This window comes from Electrona antarctica, assembly GCF_951216825.1.
Source record: "Electrona antarctica genome assembly, chromosome: 5".
Lineage (NCBI taxonomy): Eukaryota > Metazoa > Chordata > Actinopteri > Myctophiformes > Myctophidae > Electrona > Electrona antarctica.
In genome coordinates, this window is record NC_136810.1 from 19,995,968 (window position 1) to 20,021,621 (window position 25,654).

Sequence of the window (25,654 nt, forward strand, 5' to 3'; positions counted from 1 at the left end):
CCTATAAACCTTCAAGGTTTATAAGTCCTTCTCAGCTCAATCAACAGGACCAGAACACACCTGGGCTGGCTGCCAGGATCACATCCACCAATGCGGAGGCTGTCTGTGTCCTGTCATGGTTTCTCCTCTGTATTATCTGATTAACATCCACGATAACACTTAAAAGCACTAAAGACACCTTTGATGCACAGCACCATTCAAATGCTCTGTACATGATCCCAAGGCCCCATTTGAAAAGTGACACCAAGAAGAACAACTTAGAACCTAAAAATCTCTGAGAGCTCAGTGGCACCCTTGTTAAGATGATGTCCATGTGAGTCACAGGTTGTGAGTTCAAATCCAGCTGAGTTCCTGCTACTTTCACTTTGCAGCATGTTTTGGAGAATAACATCCAGAAGAGAACTGCAAAGAGATGGAAAGCTGAGGAGATTCTCAGAGAGCATGGTGGCCTCTGTCATAAGCTGCTGTCTATGAGAACCACAGGTCGTGCGTTCAAGTTCAGCCCATGGCCTCAGATGGCATACTATAGCATGCCATTTTTCATCATTTTTGAGGATTTGTAAAAAAGATGAAAATCACTCCGAGACAATGGACTATAGCTCATGGTCTCGGAGTGATTTTCGTCTTTTTTTCAAATCCTCAAAAATGATGAAAAACACTCCGAGACCATGGGCTATAGCCCATGGCCTCGGACGGCATACTATAGCATGCCGTTTTTCATCATTTTTGAGGATTTGTAAAAAAGATGAAAATCACTCCGAGACAATGGACTATAGCCCATGGTCTCGGAGTGATTTTCGTCTTTTTTTCAAATCCTCAAAAATGATGAAAAACCCTCCGAGACCATGGGCTATAGCCCATGGCCTCGGACGGCATACTATAGCATGCCGTTTTTCATCATTTTTGAGGATTTGAAAAAAAGACGAAAATCACTCCGAGACCATGGGCTATAAAACGACGAGTATAATAAACTGGAAGAAAAGTAACAAGTGTGTGTTCTGGTCCTGTTGATTGAGCTGAGCAGGACCTATAAACCTTCAAGGTTTATAAGTCCTTCTCAGCTCAATCAACTGGACCAGAACACACCTGGGCTGGCTGCCAGGATCACATCCACCAATGCGGAGGCTGTCTGTGTCCTGTCATGGTTTCTCCTCTGTATTATCTGATTAACATCCACGATAACACTTAAAAGCACTAAAGACACCTTTGATGCACAGCACCATTCAAATGCTCTGTACATGATCCCAAGGCCCCATTTGAAAAGTGACACCAAGAAGAACAACTTAGAACCTAAAAATCTCTGAGAGCTCAGTGGCACCCTTGTTAAGATGATGTCCATGTGAGTCACAGGTTGTGAGTTCAAATCCAGCTGAGTTCCTGCTACTTTCACTTTGCAGCATGTTTTGGAGAATAACATCCAGAAGAGAACTGCAAAGAGATGGAAAGCTGAGGAGATTCTCAGAGAGCATGGTGGCCTCTGTCATAAGCTGCTGTCTATGAGAACCACAGGTCGTGCGTTCAAGTTCAGCCCATGGCCTCAGATGGCATACTATAGCATGCCATTTTTCATCATTTTTGAGGATTTGTAAAAAAGATGAAAATCACTCCGAGACAATGGACTATAGCCCATGGTCTCGGAGTGATTTTCGTCTTTTTTTCAAATCCTCAAAAATGATGAAAAACCCTCCGAGACCATGGGCTATAGCCCATGGCCTCGGACGGCATACTATAGCATGCCGTTTTTCATCATTTTTGAGGATTTGAAAAAAAGACGAAAATCACTCCGAGACCATGGGCTATAAAACGACGAGTATAATAAACTGGAAGAAAAGTAACAAGTGTGTGTTCTGGTCCTGTTGATTGAGCTGAGCAGGACCTATAAACCTTCAAGGTTTATAAGTCCTTCTCAGCTCAATCAACAGGACCAGAACACACCTGGGCTGGCTGCCAGGATCACATCCACCAATGCGGAGGCTGTCTGTGTCCTGTCATGGTTTCTCCTCTGTATTATCTGATTAACATCCACGATAACACTTAAAAGCACTAAAGACACCTTTGATGCACAGCACCATTCAAATGCTCTGTACATGATCCCAAGGCCCCATTTGAACAGTGACACCAAGAAGAACAACTTAGAACCTAAAAATCTCTGAGAGCTCAGTGGCACCCTTGTTAAGATGATGTCCATGTGAGTCACAGGTTGTGAGTTCAAATCCAGCTGATTTCCTGCTACTTTCACTTTGCAGCATGTTTTGGAGAATAACATCCAGAAGAGAACTGCAAAGAGATGGAAAGCTGAGGAGATTCTCAGGGAGCATGGTGGCCTCTGTCATAAGCTGCTGTCTATGAGAACCACCGGTCGTGCGTTCAAGTTCAGCCCATGGCCTCAGATGGCATACTATAGCATGCAATTTTTCATCATTTTTGAGGATTTGTAAAAAAGATGAAAATCACTCCGAGACAATGGACTATAGCCCATGGTCTCGGAGTGATTTTCGTCTTTTTTTCAAATCCTCAAAAATGATGAAAAACACTCCGAGACCATGGGCTATAGCCCATGGCCTCGGACGGCATACTATAGCATGCCGTTTTTCATCATTTTTGAGGATTTGTAAAAAAGATGAAAATCACTCCGAGACAATGGACTATAGCCCATGGTCTCGGAGTGATTTTCGTCTTTTTTTCAAATCCTCAAAAATGATGAAAAACCCTCCGAGACCATGGGCTATAGCCCATGGCCTCGGACGGCATACTATAGCATGCCGTTTTTCATCATTTTTGAGGATTTGAAAAAAAGACGAAAATCACTCCGAGACCATGGGCTATAAAACGACGAGTATAATAAACTGGAAGAAAAGTAACAAGTGTGTGTTCTGGTCCTGTTGATTGAGCTGAGCAGGACCTATAAACCTTCAAGGTTTATAAGTCCTTCTCAGCTCAATCAACAGGACCAGAACACACCTGGGCTGGCTGCCAGGATCACATCCACCAATGCGGAGGCTGTCTGTGTCCTGTCATGGTTTCTCCTCTGTATTATCTGATTAACATCCACGATAACACTTAAAAGCACTAAAGACACCTTTGATGCACAGCACCATTCAAATGCTCTGTACATGATCCCAAGGCCCCATTTGAAAAGTGACACCAAGAAGAACAACTTAGAACCTAAAAATCTCTGAGAGCTCAGTGGCACCCTTGTTAAGATGATGTCCATGTGAGTCACAGGTTGTGAGTTCAAATCCAGCTGAGTTCCTGCTACTTTCACTTTGCAGCATGTTTTGGAGAATAACATCCAGAAGAGAACTGCAAAGAGATGGAAAGCTGAGGAGATTCTCAGAGAGCATGGTGGCCTCTGTCATAAGCTGCTGTCTATGAGAACCACAGGTCGTGCGTTCAAGTTCAGCCCATGGCCTCAGATGGCATACTATAGCATGCCATTTTTCATCATTTTTGAGGATTTGTAAAAAAGATGAAAATCATTTCGAGACAGTGGACTATAGCCCATGGTCTCGGAGTGATTTTCGTCTTTTTTTCAAATCCTCAAAAATGATGAAAAACACTCCGAGACCATGGGCTATAGCCCATGGCCTCGGACGGCATACTATAGCATGCCGTTTTTCATCATTTTTGAGGATTTGTAAAAAAGATGAAAATCACTCCGAGACAATGGACTATAGCCCATGGTCTCGGAGTGATTTTCATCTTTTTTACAAATCCTCAAAAATGATGAAAAACACTCCGAGACCATGGGCTATAGCCCATGGCCTCGGACGGCATACTATAGCATGCCGTTTTTCATCATTTTTGAGGATTTGAAAAAAAGATGAAAATCACTCCGAGACAATGGACTATAGCCCATGGTCTCGGAGTGATTTTCGTCTTTTTTTCAAATCCTCAAAAATGATGAAAAACCCTCCGAGACCATGGGCTATAGCCCATGGCCTCGGAGTGATTTTCGTCTTTTTTTCAAATCCTCAAAAATGATGAAAAACCCTCCGAGACCATGGGCTATAGCCCATGGCCTCGGACGGCATACTATAGCATGCCGTTTTTCATCATTTTTGAGGATTTGAAAAAAAGACGAAAATCACTCCGAGACCATGGGCTATAAAACGACGAGTATAATAAACTGGAAGAAAAGTAACAAGTGTGTGTTCTGGTCCTGTTGATTGAGCTGAGCAGGACCTATAAACCTTCAAGGTTTATAAGTCCTTCTCAGCTCAATCAACAGGACCAGAACACACCTGGGCTGGCTGCCAGGATCACATCCACCAATGGGGAGGCTGTCTGTGTCCTGTCATGGTTTCTCCTCTGTATTATCTGATTAACATCCACGATAACACTTAAAAGCACTAAAGACACCTTTGATGCACAGCACCATTCAAATGCTCTGTACATGATCCCAAGGCCCCATTTGAAAAGTGACACCAAGAAGAACAACTTTGAACCTAAAAATCTCTGAGAGCTCAGTGGCACCCTTGTTAAGATGATGTCCATGTGAGTCACAGGTTGTGAGTTCAAATCCAGCTGATTTCCTGCTACTTTCACTTTGCAGCATGTTTTGGAGAATAACATCCAGAAGAGAACTGCAAAGAGATGGAAAGCTGAGGAGATTCTCAGGGAGCATGGTGGCCTCTGTCATAAGCTGCTGTCTATGAGAACCACAGGTCGTGCGTTCAAGTTCAGCCCATGGCCTCAGATGGCATACTATAGCATGCCATTTTTCATCATTTTTGAGGATTTGTAAAAAAGATGAAAATCACTCCGAGACAATGGACTATAGCCCATGGTCTCGGAGTGATTTTCGTCTTTTTTTCAAATCCTCAAAAATGATGAAAAACACTCCGAGACCATGGGCTATAGCCCATGGCCTCGGACGGCATACTATAGCATGCCGTTTTTCATCATTTTTGAGGATTTGTAAAAAAGATGAAAATCACTCCGAGACAATGGACTATAGCCCATGGTCTCGGAGTGATTTTCGTCTTTTTTTCAAATCCTCAATAATGATGAAAAACACTCCGAGACCATGGGCTATAGCCCATGGCCTCGGACGGCATACTATAGCATGCCGTTTTTCATCATTTTTGAGGATTTGAAAAAAGACGAAAATCACTCCGAGACCATGGGCTATAAAACGACGAGTATAATAAACTGGAAGAAAAGTAACAAGTGTGTGTTCTGGTCCCGTTGATTGAGCTGAGCAGGACCTATAAACCTTCAAGGTTTATAAGTCCTTCTCAGCTCAATCAACAGGACCAGAACACACCTGGGCTGGTTGCCAGGATCACATCCACCAATGCGGAGGCTGTCTGTGTCCTGTCATGGTTTCTCCTCTGTATTATCTGATTAACATCCACGATAACACTTAAAAGCACTAAAGACACCTTTGATGCACAGCACCATTCAAATGCTCTGTACATGATCCCAAGGCCCCATTTGAAAAGTGACACCAAGAAGAACAACTTAGAACCTAAAAATCTCTGAGAGCTCAGTGGCACCCTTGTTAAGATGATGTCCATGTGAGTCACAGGTTGTGAGTTCAAATCCAGCTGAGTTCCTGCTACTTTCACTTTGCAGCATGTTTTGGAGAATAACATCCAGAAGAGAACTGCAAAGAGATGGAAAGCTGAGGAGATTCTCAGAGAGCATGGTGGCCTCTGTCATAAGCTGCTGTCTATGAGAACCACAGGTCGTGCGTTCAAGTTCAGCCCATGGCCTCAGATGGCATACTATAGCATGCCATTTTTCATCATTTTTGAGGATTTGTAAAAAAGATGAAAATCACTCCGAGACAATGGACTATAGCCCATGGTCTCGGAGTGATTTTCGTCTTTTTTTCAAATCCTCAAAAATGATGAAAAACCCTCCGAGACCATGGGCTATAGCCCATGGCCTCGGACGGCATACTATAGCATGCCGTTTTTCATCATTTTTGAGGATTTGAAAAAAAGACGAAAATCACTCCGAGACCATGGGCTATAAAACGACGAGTATAATAAACTGGAAGAAAAGTAACAAGTGTGTGTTCTGGTCCTGTTGATTGAGCTGAGCAGGACCTATAAACCTTCAAGGTTTATAAGTCCTTCTCAGCTCAATCAACAGGACCAGAACACACCTGGGCTGGCTGCCAGGATCACATCCACCAATGCGGAGGCTGTCTGTGTCCTGTCATGGTTTCTCCTCTGTATTATCTGATTAACATCCACGATAACACTTAAAAGCACTAAAGACACCTTTGATGCACAGCACCATTCAAATGCTCTGTACATGATCCCAAGGCCCCATTTGAAAAGTGACACCAAGAAGAACAACTTAGAACCTAAAAATCTCTGAGAGCTCAGTGGCACCCTTGTTAAGATGATGTCCATGTGAGTCACAGGTTGTGAGTTCAAATCCAGCTGAGTTCCTGCTACTTTCACTTTGCAGCATGTTTTGGAGAATAACATCCAGAAGAGAACTGCAAAGAGATGGAAAGCTGAGGAGATTCTCAGAGAGCATGGTGGCCTCTGTCATAAGCTGCTGTCTATGAGAACCACAGGTCGTGCGTTCAAGTTCAGCCCATGGCCTCAGATGGCATACTATAGCATGCCGTTTTTCATCATTTTTGAGGATTTGTAAAAAAGATGAAAATCACTCCGAGACAATGGACTATAGCCCATGGTCTCGGAGTGATTTTCGTCTTTTTTTCAAATCCTCAAAAATGATGAAAAACCCTCCGAGACCATGGGCTATAGCCCATGGCCTCGGACGGCATACTATAGCATGCCGTTTTTCATCATTTTTGAGGATTTGAAAAAAAGACGAAAATCACTCCGAGACCATGGGCTATAAAACGACGAGTATAATAAACTGGAAGAAAAGTAACAAGTGTGTGTTCTGGTCCTGTTGATTGAGCTGAGCAGGACCTATAAACCTTCAAGGTTTATAAGTCCTTCTCAGCTCAATCAACAGGACCAGAACACACCTGGGCTGGCTGCCAGGATCACATCCACCAATGCGGAGGCTGTCTGTGTCCTGTCATGGTTTCTCCTCTGTATTATCTGATTAACATCCACGATAACACTTAAAAGCACTAAAGACACCTTTGATGCACAGCACCATTCAAATGCTCTGTACATGATCCCAAGGCCCCATTTGAAAAGTGACACCAAGAAGAACAACTTAGAACCTAAAAATCTCTGAGAGCTCAGTGGCACCCTTGTTAAGATGATGTCCATGTGAGTCACAGGTTGTGAGTTCAAATCCAGCTGAGTTCCTGCTACTTTCACTTTGCAGCATGTTTTGGAGAATAACATCCAGAAGAGAACTGCAAAGAGATGGAAAGCTGAGGAGATTCTCAGAGAGCATGGTGGCCTCTGTCATAAGCTGCTGTCTATGAGAACCACAGGTCGTGCGTTCAAGTTCAGCCCATGGCCTCAGATGGCATACTATAGCATGCCATTTTTCATCATTTTTGAGGATTTGTAAAAAAGATGAAAATCATTTCGAGACAATGGACTATAGCCCATGGTCTCGGAGTGATTTTCGTCTTTTTTTCAAATCCTCAAAAATGATGAAAAACACTCCGAGACCATGGGCTATAGCCCATGGCCTCGGACGGCATACTATAGCATGCCGTTTTTCATCATTTTTGAGGATTTGTAAAAAAGATGAAAATCACTCCGAGACAATGGACTATAGCCCATGGTCTCGGAGTGATTTTCATCTTTTTTACAAATCCTCAAAAATGATGAAAAACACTCCGAGACCATGGGCTATAGCCCATGGCCTCGGACGGCATACTATAGCATGCCGTTTTTCATCATTTTTGAGGATTTGAAAAAAAGATGAAAATCACTCCGAGACAATGGACTATAGCCCATGGTCTCGGAGTGATTTTCGTCTTTTTTTCAAATCCTCAAAAATGATGAAAAACCCTCCGAGACCATGGGCTATAGCCCATGGCCTCGGACGGCATACTATAGGTTGCCGTTTTTCATCATTTTTGAGGATTTGAAAAAAAGATGAAAATCACTCCGAGACAATGGACTATAGCCCATGGTCTCGGAGTGATTTTCGTCTTTTTTTCAAATCCTCAAAAATGATGAAAAACCCTCTGAGACCATGGGCTATAGCCCATGGCCTCGGACGGCATACTATAGCATGCCGTTTTTCATAATTTTTGAGGATTTGAAAAAAAGATGAAAATCACTCCGAGACAATGGACTATAGCCCATGGTCTCGGAGTGATTTTCGTCTTTTTTTCAAATCCTCAAAAATTATGAAAAACACTCCGAGACCATGGGCTATAGCCCATGGCCTCGGACGGCATACTATAGCATGCCGTTTTTCATCATTTTTGAGGATTTGAAAAAAAGACGAAAATCACTCCGAGACCATGGGCTATAAAACGACGAGTATAATAAACTGGAAGAAAAGTAACAAGTGTGTGTTCTGGTCCTGTTGATTGAGCTGAGCAGGACCTATAAACCTTCAAGGTTTATAAGTCCTTCTCAGCTCAATCAACAGGACCAGAACACACCTGGGCTGGCTGCCAGGATCACATCCACCAATGGGGAGGCTGTCTGTGTCCTGTCATGGTTTCTCCTCTGTATTATCTGATTAACATCCACGATAACACTTAAAAGCACTAAAGACACCTTTGATGCACAGCACCATTCAAATGCTCTGTACATGATCCCAAGGCCCCATTTGAAAAGTGACACCAAGAAGAACAACTTTCAACCTAAAAATCACTGAGAGCTCAGTGGCACCCTTGTTAAGATGATGTCCACCCTAAACGAGGTCCCATTCATTCTCTATGGTAGTGAAATTTCACTACGGGCGCAGTACCGCTTCCGGCCGCAACGTGGGTGCGGACGACGGACGCGGCGCTGTCCTAAACTTCGGTACCGATGTAATATATGTCTGGCCACAGAGTGGGTGTGTGGACGGGCAGTGGCGCTGTCCTAATCTCACTGCCGATGTAATATACGTCTGGCCACAGAGTGGGTGTGGATGGGCTGGCTGTGGCACTGTTCTGAATGTCACTGCCAAATGCCTCTGTTCTTCTTCTCTCAAGTTATGTTTATCCTCTCGTCTCGTTGTATTTTTTCCTGCTCATCATCATCACCTTTGTGTTACTTTATCACAGCGAACAATCACATCAAGGTCTGTGAAATATTTTGTAATGAATAGCTGACTCTCGCGATTTTGGCGTTTACATTTTATATATTTTTGGACGAGATTAATGCCTGGATTCATATATGTCTGTTTAATGTTTACGTCACATACATGAAGTCCCGAGCAGCAGCAGAAACTGACAGGTCGGTACAATGCATTGTCTCGACCACAGAAACGCCGATAAAGACGTGTAACATAATGTGTATACATTGACAGATTTTTTATTTTGCACGTCTTTGACAAAGGAAGGGCTGCTAATCGAATTAGCGTGTTAGCATCATCGTAAACAGACGTTGTATGATGGGGCACGAACAGATCACTTTCTGACTTGTCAAAGGAAACGTTTTAATGCTTATATGTCTTGGTGATTTGGTGAATGTAGTGGATTCGTTTTTAGATCGATCAGGGATCTGTTAATTATGTACTGTGCTGAGCTGTTACTGTACATGGAGCTGAACCCTATAGCAACCAGCAGACAAAATAATAACGCACTGTATCAGTGTTTACTCCTGCTTAGACCCTACAAAAGACCCGATGTTATATTTCATGATGTAACATTTATTTGACTGAGTTTAATGGTCTGATTTGTTGAAAATAGCTGATCAACAAGCTCATAGATCGCCTAGTTTCAAATAGCCGAGGTGTATAGGCTTTATAGTGGCTTTAGCTGATGTTGACAAAATCTGGGGGTCCCCGGACCCCTCACTGTGCTATTGGAAGCTATATTGTTATTATAGGTCAGTCAATAAACACTGAAGTTGGTGCTTTCATTTAAGTACATTGATTCACAATACCAGAATGCACTTTTAATTATAATACATGAAGCAGACAGCCATGTGATTAAATCTTTAGCATTACTCTGCAACCACACCGTGGTTAATGTTTTATTCACAATGTAAAGTTATTGTACTCCTATCATGGTGTAGTCAAGCACAGTGGATTCATATCGTAATAGATCTGGAACATTGTGCAAAACTGTGTTCAATGAATTGCCTCATTGCTACTCCTAGTGCATGTTGACAGCTTAGTTATCTCTGTGTTATAATTAATGGGCTTGGTTGGTTAAATTATTTTGAACAGTATAAGTACAGTCAAAATAATTCACATGCAAGTAAAGACATGGTGTTGCAAAGCAAAAAAAGCACTGGTAGAGTACTATCCGAGGTTCCACCTTAGTCCTGTTGGTATATTTACATTAAATATGAAATGCACTAGAGTGTAAAGACACTGTGTTCAGATTACCACACTTGAAACCCAAATATATTGTCTACCATACAACAACATAATTTGTGTGATATAGCAATGCAATTTTAATTGTCATATCAATATTTATAACACCCAGACAGCTAATGCAGTGTTTTCCAAACTGTGGGTCTCTCACTCAACAGTAAACAAGCCAACATACAGTTTAAGTGTACACTTGAGTTTTGGTGTTTAGTAAGAGTCATGACTGTACTTTTCAAGGTGTATACTGTAGCTTGCTGCAAGCAGATGACTGTCTTTTTATTTTATTGTCTCCACCAGGCCGAAGGCATGGTGAGAGAGTATGTTTTGCACTCCGTCCGTGTGTGTGTGTGTGTGTGTGTGTGTGTGTGTGTGTGTGTGTCCGTCCGTCCGTCCGTCCTTCCGTCCGTCCGTTACCAGCTAATCTCCGGCACCGTTAACCCAGTCGATGCCAAACTTTGCACACACACTCCCTGGATGCCAACGATGAACCTCTGCCCCACATTTTCCAGAACGGCCTGTTATAGCGCCACCATGAGGCAGCTTTTCACATTTTGTACCTAAAACTGCACCGATCTGCGTGAAACGTTGCATGCACACTCCCTAGAGGCCAAGGACAAACCGTTGACCTGCATTTTCCGCATCTGCCTTTTATAGCACCACCAGGAGGCCGACTTTTGTAAAACACATTTTTTTATATCACTCCTCCAGATTCTGTCCAAAAATCTCACAAATCGTTACACAGTATCTCTATGGTCATGTGCTCAAGTCGGATCTGTCCGATATTTCATATTCCATCCTAATTGGCTATAATTGGCTTTCACAGTTTGCAAGATTGCCCCGTTTTGAACAAAAGCCTCAAATCATGAACGCAGCATGCAATTTACGTGAAATCTTTCACACATTTTCTTACTAGGCTGAGGAATATATCCCACCCTTTTCACATTGGCCTGTTATAGCGCCACCAACAGGTTGATTTTTGCAAAACACATTTTTGGAACAAAATGCCTCAAAAACATGTTTATATTAATCCTAAACATTTTGCCAAACATCTCACAGTCCTATCCTCCTGGTGGAGACCTGTGCCCAGAAGGGCACTTTTTCTAGTTTGATACTTTATTTAGTATTTTCAACAGTTGTAGACCTGAGGACGATTCTACAAGTGTCTTCTAAATCATGACAATTTTCTGAAAAATCTATTCTTTCATTTTTCAAGATTTTCCAAACATAGCAGATCTACAAGCTCATAGTGCGGCACCGAGTGCCGCACTATGAGCTTGTAGATCTGCTATTTTTCAATAGCTAAAGTATAACATAATCCTTAAAACACCAAAAGGGGTTCCCGGCCAGAATGGGTTAACCATACAACAACAAGTCCCTGTGCCCAGGAACTGCTTCACACAACACCAGCTGACACCGCCAAGGCTTCCTGGGTGATGGCGAGATGGAGGGACCAGTGGAAGGCAGCAGAACATCCAGGCTTCACCACTACATCAAGGATCCCACAGATGTTCATGGCCAGCCAGCACCTGCCCCGCATGGAGTGGACAACCCTCAATCGTCTGAGGACAGGTGTGGGACGTTTCAGTACAGCAATGCAGAAGTGGGGTCTGACAGATGTGTAGGCAGGGCGAGAGAGAGAGAGAGAGAGAGAGAGAGAGAGAGAGAGAGAGAGAGCGGAATGAATAGAGTATATAATTGCAATACATACAATCACTAGCAGGCAACTTTTATCTAATCTCACTTTTATTTGCACTGTTGCAAGGTCAACCTGTACACACTGCCCACGCTTGATGACTTGAATACATAGAACCAGAATGGAAACAAGGCCTGTTATCCTTTTAGCATTATCTGTATCTCTGTACTTCTTTGCAAACTATTCAATCAATTAAACAAACCATTAGAAGAATCCCTTCTGTATTTCTACTCAGCCGACACGTTTTGTGATTTGTGATTTGATGCATGAATTATAGGGACAATGCAGATCTTTCTAATCAAACTAACCGGTCATTTTAAAAACATTATGCTTTCCCTGCCTGTTTCAGGTGTTTCAGTTAACAAGTGAGTGAGTGGCAGACCTTGGTGACGCAGTGCAGGAGCTGGGCGCTGCCTTCATGGACGCACAGGTCAAAGTGTCCTTCTGGCGGCGAGGAGAAGGAGGGCCACCACATCACAGTCCACATCACCTCACAGTCCAACTGTCTGTACGCCTCTACTGTGCCTGAGGAACACACACGCGCGCACACACACACACACACACACACACACACACACACACACACACACACACACACACACACACACACACACACACACACACACACACACACACACACACACACACACACACACACACACACACACACATACACACACACCAGTGTTGATAAAAACAAATGACTAAAACATTTTTCATAGAGAGAGAGAATGGACTCTGAATGGAATGGAATGGAAGCACCTTAAGGAATACAAATCATTGTGTACACTGTTTATACTCCTACACTGCTTACAGCAAATTACATCTGTATATAGAAATTCTGTTAAATAAACAAGCAATACATTCTTCCTTTGTTTTATTTTTAGGATGGGATTTCAACTGCTGCTAGCCGATACATTTGCACTATATATTGTATCCCACAGTTTTTTTATATTTGATCTATTTTCTAATACTATTTATCTTTATCTTTGTATGTATATTCCATTATGATGAATTCCTGTTCTGTTCTTTGTCTATATAGAAGTGTCTATTTGTACGTCTCTAAATGTTTTGATGAATTGAACATGGTGGACCCTGTTGGAAACAAGTGTAATGCTTAATTGGGTCGTCCACTCACAGTTAACAGCCTTTGTATTGAGTTTGTGCTCGAAATGTACTGTAATTCTGCAAACTGTTAATAAATATTTCAATCAATCAAAAAATATAAGAGTTGTGTAATTTCACAGTTCAACAAATGTTTTGTTGCCGTGCTATGATTTATAACAGCCACTAGATGGCAATGAGGATGACTATACTACTGCTATATAGACCAATGGTTCCCAAACTTTTTCATGTCAAGGACCCCAAATTACACTAATTAGCCTGCGGACCCCCATTTGAAAACATGCCAGGGACCCCCCATAAGAGATTATTATTATTATATATTTTTTACGGCTATAGCAGTGATTCTCAACCCGTTTAATTTCAAGGACCCCCAGTTTGACATGCATTATAGTCTAATTTAAATGCCATTTAATGGCATTTCTATATCTGGGTCCCCCAATTTATATTTTCAAATCAATGTTAATTTAACTCTGAGAGTGTACAAATGGAACCAACGGGTCCATTTGGTTCCCTTTGTACACTCTCATTACACATTTGGTTACTAACTATAATTTAGCTGGGGACCCCCTGGAACTCCCTCAAGGACCCCTGAGGGTCCCCGGACCCCACTTGGTTATCTAGATGGAAAGAATTTATCCAAATTCATGAATTAAATCATAACTACTGACAATGTAAATATAAGCAGTATAGAAAATCAAGGGCAGAGAAAAATAAGTCACAGACACAGTGGTACAATTATAACTCAACATATTGTATTATTTTACATCCAGGTATGCCATTACCAGGCCGTTAACTGGTCAATAACTAACTTTAACTATGGATGCATCTTCCATGAGGGGGAATCGAACTCCAGTCTCCAAATCCCCTACAAAGAAAAGTGAAAAATTCTGATTGGGTGAAAAAGATGGCAAAACTGCCTGGCAACAAAGGCAAGCCTTCGTTTCATTGGCTGTCCGGCTGTGCCGACTATACACGACCGGCCCGCGCGTGCAGCCAGTGTGCTAAGTCACTGATCTACTTGCTACCTGCCACAACACAGTCTGCTGTTCCCTTTGAGTACAACATTGATACAAAAATAAAATACAAAAAATAAAATAACAGGAGATTTGTCTATTGTTTCTTTTGCTGTTGTTTATCTCTAGACGTTCGAATGTTTATGAACCACAATGGAAACAAGTCTCTGGGTCTTCTGTCATTATCTATTCGGCCTTTTACGATCAGCATGCACAGTGGCTCACTGGGTACAGAGCCTGCCTGGGAATCAGGAGGCTGCAGGTTCAAGTCCTGCCTCTGACATAGTGTCCCAAAATCATGAAAGTATGACAAAATATATTATGCCGTCCCAAACCATGGACTATAGTATGTCGTTTTTTCATGATTTTCATCTTTTTTTCAAATCCCCCAAAATCACGAAAAACGACATGCTATAGTATGCCGTCCGAAACCAAATATGAGAAATGTATAACTTTGGCATGCTACTAGTCCTACATACTTACACCTAGAAACCCCATTCAAACCTATTTAGGTTCATCTTACTGTGGACATGTTTGCCTGAAAGGGAATCTTTGAAATGTTTCATAGTTTTAGAAATATAGTGCTTTCAAATTTTAGAAATGTATAATGGCAGATAGTGGCACGTCAAAAAATCACTTTCACCTAGAAACTCCATTCACACTTTGTATAGACACATGCTGGAACTTTTTACTTTGAAATGTTTTGTAGTTTGAGTTATTTAACTTAAATGCCCAATGCATTTTCAATGGCAATAGCACAAACTTTGTCATGCTACTTGTCCTACATACTTACACCTAGAAAGCCCATTCAAACCTATTTAGGTTCATCTTACGGTGGACATGTTTGCCTGAAAAGGAATCTTTGAAATGTTTCATAGTTTTAGAAATATAGTGCTTTAAATTTGAGAAATTCAGAATGGGGGTCAATGGCAGATTTTGGCAAGTACAGATTTGAGTGGGGTTTGAACCCACAATCTCCAGATCATGCAGCCAGTGTGCTAAGTCACTGATATACTTGCTACCTGCCACAACACAGTCTGCTGTTCCCTTTGAGTACAACATTGATACAAAAATAAAATACAAAAAATAAAAAAACAGGAGATTTGTCTATTGTTTCTTTTGCTGTTGTTTATCTCTAGACGTTCGAATGTTTATGAACCACAATGGAAACAAGTCTCTGGGTCTTCTGTCATTATCTATTCGGCCTTTTAAGATCAGCATGCACAGTGGCTCACTGGGTACAGAGCCTGCCTGGGAATCAGGAGGCTGCAGGTTCAAGTCCTGCCTCTGACATAGTGTCCCAAAATCATGAAAGTATGACAAAATATATTATGCCGTCCCAAACCATGGACTATAGTATGTCGTTTTTTCATGATTTTCATCTTTTTTTCAAATCCCCCAAAATCACGAAAAACGACATGCTATAGTATGCCGTCCGAAACCAAATATGAGAAATGTATAACTTTGGCATGCTACTAGTCCTACATACTTACACCTAGAAACCCCATTCAAACCTATTTAGGTTCATCTTACTGTGGACATGTTTGCCTGAAAGGGAATCTTTGAAATGTTTCATAGTTTTAGAAATATAGTGCTTTCAAATTTTAGAAATGTATAATGGCAGATAGTGGCACGTCAAAAAATCACTTTCACCTAGAAACTCCATTCACACTTTGTATAGACACATGCTGGAACTTTTTACTTTGAAATGTTTTGTAGTTTGAGTTATTTAACTTAAATGCCCAATGCATTTTCAATGGCAATAGCACAAACTTTGTCATGCTACTTGTCCTACATACTTACACCTAGAAAGCCCATTCAAACCTATTTAGGTTCATCTTACGGTGGACATGTTTGCCTGACAATGAATCTTTGAAATGTTTCATAGTTTTAGAAATATGGTGCTTTCTAATTTGAGATATTTACAATGGGGCTCAATGGCAGATATTAAAGCACTTTCACCTAGAAACTCCATTCATACTTTTTATTATTCAGCTTACTGTGGGCACACATGCTGGAACTTTTTACTTTGAAATGTTTTGTAGTTTCTGAGTTATTTAACTTAAACGCCCAATGCATTCTCAATGGCAATAGCACAAACTTTGGCATGCTACTAGTCCTACATACTTACACCTACGGTGGACATGTTTGCCTGAAAAGGAATCTTTGAAATGTTTTATAGTTTTATAGGGAAAAAGTCCCGTTGGGGATAAAGTCCCGTTGGGGAAAAGTCCCAAAAGTCCCGTTGGGGAAAAAGTCCCGTTGAGGAAAAAGTCCTGTTGGGGAAAAAGTCCCAAAAGTCCCGTTGGGGAAAAAGTCTCAAAAGTCCCGTTGGGGGAAAAGTCCCAAAAGTCCCGTAGGGGAAAAAGTCCCGTTGAGGAAAAAGTCCCAAAAGTCCCGTTGGGGAAAAAGTCCCGTTGGGGAAAGAGTCCCGTTGGGGAAAAAGTCCCGTTGGGGGAAAAGTCCCGTTGAGGAAAAAGTCCCAAAAGTCCCGTTGGGGAAAAAGTCCCGTTGAGGAAATAGTCCCAAAAGTCCCGTTGGGGAAAAAGTCCCGTTGGGGGAAAAGTCCCAAAAGTCCCGTAGGGGAAAAAGTCCCGTTGAGGAAAAAGTCCCAAAAGTCCCGTTGGGGAAAAAGTCCCGTTGAGGAAAAAGTCCCAAAAGTCCCGTAGGGGAAAAAGTCCCGTTGAGGAAAAAGTCCCAAAAGTCCCGTTGGGGAAAGAGTCCCGTTGGGGAAAAAGTCCCGTTGGGGAAAAAGTCCCGTTGAGGAAAAAGTCCCAAAAGTCCCGTAGGGGAAAAAGTCCCGTTGAGGAAAAAGTCCCAAAAGTCCCGTTGGGGAAAGAGTCCCGTTGGGGAAAAAGTCCCGTTGGGGAAAAAGTCCCGTTGGGGAAAAAGTCCCGTTGGGGAAAAGTCCCAAAAGTCCCGTTGGGGAAAAAGTCCCGTTGGGGAAAAGTCCCAAAAGTCCCGTTGGGGAAAAAGTCCCGTTGGGGAAAAAGTCCCAAAAGTCCCGTTGGGGAAAAAGTCCCGTTGGGGGAAAAGTCCCAAAAGTCCCGTAGGGGAAAAAGTCCCGTTGGGGAAAAAGTCCCAAAAGTCCCGTTGGGGAAAAAGTCCCGTTGGGGAAAGAGTCCCGTTGGGGAAAAGTCCCGTTGGGGGAAAAGTCCCAAAAGTCCCGTAGGGGAAAAAGTCCCGTTGAGGAAAAAGACCCAAAAGTCCCGTTGGGGAAAAAGTCCCAAAAGTCCCGTAGGGGAAAAAGTCCCGTTGAGGAAAAAGTCCCAAAAGTCCCGTTGGGGAAAGAGTCCCGTTGGGGAAAAAGTCCCGTTGAGGAAAAAGTCCCGTTGGGGAAAGAGTCCCGTTGGGGAAAAAGTCCCAAAAGTCCCGTTGGGGAAAGAGTCCCGTTGGGGAAAAAGTCCCGTTGGGGAAAAAGTCCCGTTGAGGAAAAAGTCCCAAAAGTCCCGTTGGGGAAAGAGTCCCGTTGGGGAAAGAGTCCCGTTGGGGAAAAAGTCCCGTTGGGGAAAAAGTCCCGTTGGGGAAAAAGTCCCAAAAGTCCCGTTGGGGAAAAAGTCCCATTGGGGAAAAAGTCCCAAAAGTCCCGTTGGGGAAAAAGTCCCGTTGGGGGAAAAGTCCCAAAAGTCCCGTAGGGGAAAAAGTCCCGTTGGGGAAAAAGTCCCGTTGGGGAAAAAGTCCCGTTGGGGAAAGAGTCCCGTTGGGGAAAAAGTCCCGTTGGGGGAAAAGTCCCAAAAGTCCCGTAGGGGAAAAAGTCCCGTTAAGGAAAAAGACCCAAAAGTCCCGTTGGGGAAAAAGTCCCGTTGGGGAAAGAGTCCCGTTGGGGAAAAAGTCCCGTTGGGGAAAAAGTCCCAAAAGTCCCGTTGGGGTAAAAGTCCTGTTGGGGAAAAAGTCCCGTTGGGGAAAAAGTCCTGTTGGGGAAAAAGTCCCAAAAGTCCCGTTGGGGAAAAAGTCCCAAAAGTCCCGTTGGGGAAAAAGTCCCAAAAGTCCCGTTGGGTAAAAAGTCCCAAATATTCAAAAAAGATATAAAGTATGAAAAATTTAAAATACAACAGAAAAAAATATATATCAAAACAAGACAAAAAAACAAACAAAAACAAAACTTCTTACACCATGGTGTAAGAACTGTTTGGGAAACCCAGCCATTGACTTATACTGGATCTAATCTGAGTTCCCAGAAGTTTTATTTTTCGCCACTAGGGGGCGAGCCAAATTAGTTTGAAATGGTTTTTGAAAACCTTATGCCCATACCTAACACCATGCCAAAATTCAAAAAGTAGTTACAAAGTGCAGTTATGATCTTTTACATATTATTATATCACAGTTCAAAGGCATTTTAGCTCATTTTAGCCACAGTGGACGCCATCTTGAAAACGAGGCCTTTCTGGTTGTTTGTTAAAAATGTAGTATGTTATTTAGCACAACCAATAGTAACAGAATCCATTGAAAAACCATATAGGTATACCATACCTATACCTATCCAATATTTGAGTCTGTGCAAACAGACCACTAGGGGGCGCGCCCAATGTGTTTGCACAGCTTTTTGAAAACCGTATACCTATACCAAACACCACACCGAAATTCAGAAACTAGTCACCAAAAGCCAAATCTTGCTGATTTCCGCTATCCCCTCACTCGTGAACAAGACCCTGAGACAGAGGCGTATCTACAATAAGGCGAGGGCAGGCGTCCGCCTGTCCAAATCCATTTCTGGCCTGGCCAAAATCCATACAATGAGAAAAAAAGTCGACAAAAACAAGACCTGAGAACTATTAATGGACAGCTGATTGGCCGTCGACCCTCGATCACCCATTGGAATGTAAATGCAAGCCTTTCAGCCTTTGTATCCTACTGTCTGGCAGGTATATCTCTTTGAAAACCTTTAGTGCTACGATTGTGTGCGGGGAGACGACAATTAACACTTAACTTGCCTGCCCAAAACGTAAATCCTGGATATGCCACTGCCCTGATACTTAAAACTCCTTCAACTGGGGTAATTCCTCATTCCCTACCTAAGTCTACAGTTATGTTTGCATTATAACACATTATAACATAAACACTAGGTTTATATCTTTGCATAACAAACAACACGAAGACCAGAGTAAGAACAGCAAACATTTTATTCAACATGGTATAAAACAGGAAGGACATGAACATTTGCATATAATTTGCATATGAAGTGTAGTTTTAGTCGTATATTTGGCTCCGTCCTCCATTCTGCTTCACCATGTACAGAATATAAACAATAAACCTGGCGTAATTACAACTTTATACACAAAAAATCAACTGAATAAAAACCTCTAAACAAAATAACAGTCCTGGTTCCATAAACGTTCTTATTGCTTTTTACATGTGCTGTTCCAGGGTCCGATCCACCATCTCAAAACATAGCAAATAAAAACAAAATAAAAACCAAGAAAGCAAACTCTGAACGCATTTCCTTCGCTATTTAAATAAAACTCTGCAATAAAAACAAAATATTCCAAAACATTCACACCGACGCAGAGATTATTTACAAGTCAGATATATTTAACAACTATAAATCTTTAGTTTACAGAGATAAAAGTAGCAACTCTCCGTCAATTATAAATCAATTTTTATCACATAGAAACCTGCTTTCTTTGACACAGGAAATTAATGACTGAACATGAACTGTTAAAACCACTTAAACCTGGGGTAATTTCCACAGGATCAAACTTGAAAATAGCTGATTTCAAGTGTGGAAATCAAATCTGTGACAAGCGACAGTTGGAAGTTACGAAGTTATGAAAAAAAAGAAAAAGAAAAAATAATTTGTTAAAAAAAACGTTAAGAGCTCTATATTGTGATTGTAATCATGCACTACATTAATTATATTTATGTATTTCAAATTAGGGGTATTAAAAAAAAGGTCTTAAAAGTCCTTTAATCGTCATTTTAGAAATGTGTATAGATGGAACGGGAACACTATACAATGAAATCTGAGAAAATATTTTTGTTCGGATAAAATTAGTATTCGGACCTGAAAATGTAGTTTCTGTATACTAAAGACAAGGAGACCCCTGTTACTGTACAAACACCTTGTATAATTACTATAACAATATAGAGCACTGTATTCAACATGGAAATAAAATAACACTTTGTGACATCCCCACAGAACCCCAGGGAACCTTGTGGGGGGGGGGGGGGGGGGGGGGGCTCTGTACCTGGTCCACTTATTTCCCCCCGCTCGACTCAAAATCACTTGATAAGAGTTGGCACCTAAATATTGTGGGCACCTCAACATTAAACTGGCTGTTTTCTCTTCTCCAAACTATTAAATTGTGTGCCCTTGTATTCTTTCAAAATAGCGACGTGGGGTGCCCATTTTTCTATTTAAATTTTTTCCTAAGACGTGTACAGACGTCTTGGGCACAAATTGGGTTAAAAGTAAAGGAATTTGAAAATGGCCTTAAGTCATTTAAAGTGTGATTTAAACATTTGAGGCCTAATATTTGTATAATTCCTACAAAACCTGTGTATAGCAAGTCATTTTGACATAAACCAAGACGTTGAAGGGAACATTTATGTTTGATAATGGTGTACCGTTCATGTTCACATCATGCATACTTAGGTTATTTCACACATTTTACAAATGCTTTTTTTTATTTTTTATTTAACATTGAGGCACCTGTATTCAATCTCTTCGACGACAATGTCCGATCTACAAGCTGGAGATACAGCTTGTAGATTTTCCGCTGAATGTTCGTGACAGAATATGAACACTAGAGTTCTTGATAAGATGTTCCCCAAAGTGTCCCAATCATTTGATTAAAACAATTAAATTAAATAAAAAAACGTGGTTTAATTATAAATCGTTTGTTCAAACCGTTGGTTTAATTAATACTGACAGAAGTGCTTCCTGGGACAGTTTGGCCTCTGGAGGTCAAAGGTCACAGAGAGGAGGCGGTGCAGTGGGTCGGTGTTCTTCATGCCGTGCACTCTCTGCTGCCTCCTGCTGGTCGTTCAGGTGTACGTCTTCACTGAGGACAGAGAGACAACAACCACGTGTCAACCACATACCGACGTCTGGACTTTGTTGGCAGCAAAGTTTTATTTTATTTTTAGTCACATTTTAGTCACCTGGAATGTTTTAGTGTTAGTCTAGTTTTAGTCAACTAAATATCATAAGATTTTAGTCGACTAAATCTGAGGTTGATTTAGTCGAACAAAATGTATTTTGGCGGGCCTTGATCCCCCAGGAGGAAGTCACTAATGTTGCTCTGGAGAGGAATGTCTGGAGCTCTCTGGTGGAGCTGTTGCCCCCGCGACCCAACTACGGATAAGCGGTTGAAGATTGATGGATGGATGGATTAATATGTCACTGACATATTTGTTAGCATGCAAGTAATCAACACAGGTAAAGACAGACTCTTACTGATGAACTACACACACATGAAGTGCGAGCCGTCACTCAGCTGAGGGGGATGGGGTGAGGGTGGGGGGGACACGCTTTTCACTGCAATGACACGCACCCACACGCGTCACCCGCACGGACGCACGCACGCACGCAACACACACACACACACACACACACACACACACACACACACACACACACACACACACACACACACACACACACACACACACACACACACACACACACACACACACACACACACACACACACACACACACACACACACACACACACAAAACATGAGTGTGAGGATGATTAATGGACATTCAGAACAAGCACAACAACTATAACTGGGGGGAAAAGGCCCCCATCCTACCGTCCAACAACATTGTTTTTTTTTCTTCCGTTTTTTTTGTGTAGCCGTTACAAACAACATGTTTACTGTTGTGTGTCATGTTGTAGCTATTGTCACTTTGTTGTTTGTAGTGTTTAGGGATTTGGACGATAATTGTTATTATCGTTTATCGCAATAAATATAGTCTCTTAGGCCTCACTCACACCTAAGACACACTTGTGTCCTGTGTGTCATGGCCGCCTCAATGCATTTCCAATGGGAGTCACATGGTTGGAAGACACAACCTTGTCTTCTGCCCTCCCCCCATGCAACAAGGTTGTGTCTTCAAACCATGTGACTCCCATTGGAAATGCATTGAGGCGGCCATGACACACAGAACACAAGTGTGTCTTGCGTCTTAGAGATTTTAATTTATTGTGGAATTGTCCTCCGTTATGAATCACAAATAAATATTGTTAATTGCAATAATGTTTTGCCACAATAATCGTGACATGTAATTTGTCTAACGGTCTCATCCCTAGCAGTGTCATAGCTAGTTAGTCGGGTTAGTTGTTTGTACCTGTGGTCAGTTTGCTGCGTCTGGAAGCCTGAGCAGCCAGATCATATGAGATGTTGATGAATTTCTCTTGATGAACACAACTGTCCCGCTGATCATCCTGATCTGGACTCAATGCCAAGCCGGGAACAACATTCTGCATGCTGGGGAAAAAACAAACAAACGCACATACACGCACGCACAGTCTTGTAAAATCCTACATGTTGCTAATATCAGTGGTGCGCAAACCACTTCATGTCAAGCAGCAGTTGTCATAGTCTCTTGAATAGTTTTCATTTAGTTTCAGTCACGTTTTAGTCACCTGGAATGTCTTAGTGTTAGTCTAGTTTTAGTCGACTGAATCTACAGTTGATTTAGTCGACTAAAATGTATTTTGGCGGGCCTTGATGCCGTCGTAATGACTGATTTTACACTTGCTGAAAATAGCCGATCTACAAGCTCACAACGCGTCGCAGCGCAGCGCGTTGTGAGCTTGTAGATCTGCTATTTTCAGCATGCAAACCAATTGTAAAATGACTCATACTGGATCTCTTGTACACTAGTCCCTTTTTTAGTTTAGTTTTTATTTGTTGACGGAATTGTCAGTATATTTAGTCTTAGTTTTAGTCATCGTAGCTCAGTTTAAATTTAGTTTCCATGTAGTTTTTAGTCGACGAACAATTTTCATCTTAGATTTAGTCAACAAAATCAACACTGATGTCAAGGACCCCCATAATGTGACAATGAAGATGATTCTGATGTTTTATTTTTGTTGTATTGCGTTATTGAAAGGTATCAGTGTGTTATCTTTGGGTATTTTTACCTGTTCTTGGCGATGAGCGCTTTGATGCGATTGACCTTCTTCTGTTTATCAGCTTCCTGTTCTGGACTCAACGTTTCTTCTGACACGCCCAACTACCAACAGAGACATTTATCAGCTTAAAGATGTACAGCGTTACTTACGGCTCCAATTGTATCTTCTCCTTTCTTTGTGTCATCACTTCCAAATTCATTTGTTTATCCGGGAGGCATACTTTGGTTAGACATAGCTTTGGTTAGACATAGCATTGGTTAGACATAGCAGTGGTCCGACTGGATTAAAGTTGGTGAGGGGTGCGTTAAAACGACTGGATTAAGGTTGGTGAGGGGTGCGTTAAAACGACCGGATTAAGGTTGGTGAGGGGTGCGTTAAAACGACCGGATTAAGGTTGGTGAGGGGTGCGTTAAAACGACCGGATTAAGGTTGGTGAGGGGTGCGCTAAAACGACCGGATTAAGGTTGGTGAGGGGTGCGTTCAAACGACCGGATTAAGGTTGGTGAGGGGTGCGTTAAAACGACCGGATTAAGGTTGGTGAGGGGTGCGCTAAAACGACCGGATTAAGGTTGGTGAGGGGTGCGTTAAATCGACCGGATTAAGGTTGGTGAGGGGTGCGCTAAAACGACCGGATTAAGGTTGGTGAGGGGTGCGTTAAAACGACCGGATTAAGGTTGGTGAGGGGTGCGTTAACACGACCGGATTAAGGTTGGTGAGGGGTGCGTTAAATCGACCGGATTAAGGTTGGTGAGGGGTGTGTTAAGGGTTGGGAGAGGGTTAAGGTTAGGTTTAGGTGTGCTGTCTCGTGGGAGGTTAGGGTGAGGGTTTGACATATCGGACCAACGGGTATGTCTAACCAAAAGCATGCACTTGTTTATCCTGTATCCTGTGTAACGTTTTCTCCCCTGATTAATTAGAGCCAACATTGACAACCGGCGAGTTTAGCTCCACGTACGTACCTGCTCCTGGAGCAGAGAGTCCATCATGGACGCCTCTCGGAGTCGAGCGATCTCCTCAGCGGGAGTCTCCTGACCTCCCAACATGTCCTGGTCCCTCATGGAGGCTTCCAGCTGCTCGATGTCACTGACCAGGGAGTCATCCCTGCGTCGGGCATGAGACTACACACACACACACACACACACACACACACACACACACACACACACACACACACACACACACACACACACACACACACACACACACACACACACACACACACACACACACACACACACACACACACACACACACACACACACACACACACACACACACACACACACAAATCTGGCTTTAGAAAACACACGTACAAAGCCCATACCAAGACCGTCGGCACCGTGTGCGTGACGAGGACTCTTCTTACTACAGATCTAAGACATATTATACAACGGATCGTTTCGAGGAAGCAATCTGATTGGTTGAAACTGCCCTTCTAGCCGTGCTTCAAACGAGCATGATGGAACGCCGTATCAAAACATAAAAATCAGCTGCTCTATAGGCTAGATATTTTGTTGGGACATGTGTGGTCGCAGTGGCTACATCTGTCATAAAACAACTTTTTTTTTTAAAGATTTATTTTCCTGTGAATATCTTAGTTCTAATGAAATTGGGTCAACGTGTTTACAAGGGTAAAGGTGGTTGCCCACTGGGCGTGTTTTTCGGAAAACCGACGGAAAAACGCTGCAGGACAGTAAGTGTTTGATAATCGCAATATTACACCCAAGGGTCGTGCTTTACTGTCATTAATGCACGCCTGCGTTGCTGCAGGAATGAGCCGGAACGGCAGAGTTCCGCAAGGCAGCGCACAAGTGTAATATTGCTTAATTATTAACCACTTAAACTCCAGCATCCGTAATGTGGGGATAGCTTTCACATAAAATAGCAGAGGCCTGCCCCCCCACAAGCTGCAGCTCGATCGGCTATTTTCTGCGAAAGCTTTTCCCACAATATGGATGCTGAGGTTGGCTTCGTCTCTGACGGAGGCGGGGCTTAACCCATTCAGGGCGGGAACCCCTTTTGGTGTTTTAAGCATTATGTTATAACTTTAGCTATTGAAAAATGGCAGATCTACAAGCCTGTAGCGTGGCACCGAGTGCCGCGCCACAAGCTTGTAGTTCTGCTATTTTTGAAAAATCGTGAAAATGTGGCGCAAATTTGGAATATATATTCTTTCAGGGTGAACGTTTTTAACTCAAATCTTTGCTTCCAGGGGGGGTCCCTGGAACAACACATTTTCAGATGGGGGTTTGTGGCCAATTACATATATTTTTGGGCGTCCTTGACATGAAACTGTTTGAGAACGACTGACTTAGAGATAGGATCCGACAGGAAGCACGCACATCT

At 42.4% G+C, this 25,654-nt stretch overlaps 2 protein-coding genes across 5 annotated transcripts in view; one reads left to right on the forward strand and one right to left on the reverse strand.

Annotated features, from left to right (window-relative positions):
• Positions 1–25,654, forward strand: part of LOC306923424 (tripartite motif-containing protein 14) — a 493,176-nt gene that overhangs the window by 456,715 nt on the left and 10,807 nt on the right. The window lies entirely within an intron of this gene.
• The window catches only part of LOC306923418 (pleckstrin homology domain-containing family A member 5-like), a 123,050-nt gene continuing 116,721 nt past the window's right edge, over positions 19,326–25,654 (reverse strand). For all 4 annotated transcript variants that reach the window (XM_079501500.1, XM_079501499.1, XM_079501502.1 and 1 more), the window contains 5 exons: positions 24,268–24,426; positions 23,318–23,409; positions 22,519–22,658; positions 21,637–21,700; positions 19,326–21,224 (listed from right to left, as the gene is read on the reverse strand). In XM_079501500.1, coding sequence (XP_079357626.1) covers positions 21,128–21,224; positions 21,637–21,700; positions 22,519–22,658; positions 23,318–23,409; positions 24,268–24,426 — 552 coding nt within the window. In that variant the 3' untranslated portion in view covers positions 19,326–21,127. The remainder of the gene's footprint in view (positions 21,225–21,636; positions 21,701–22,518; positions 22,659–23,317; positions 23,410–24,267; positions 24,427–25,654) is intronic.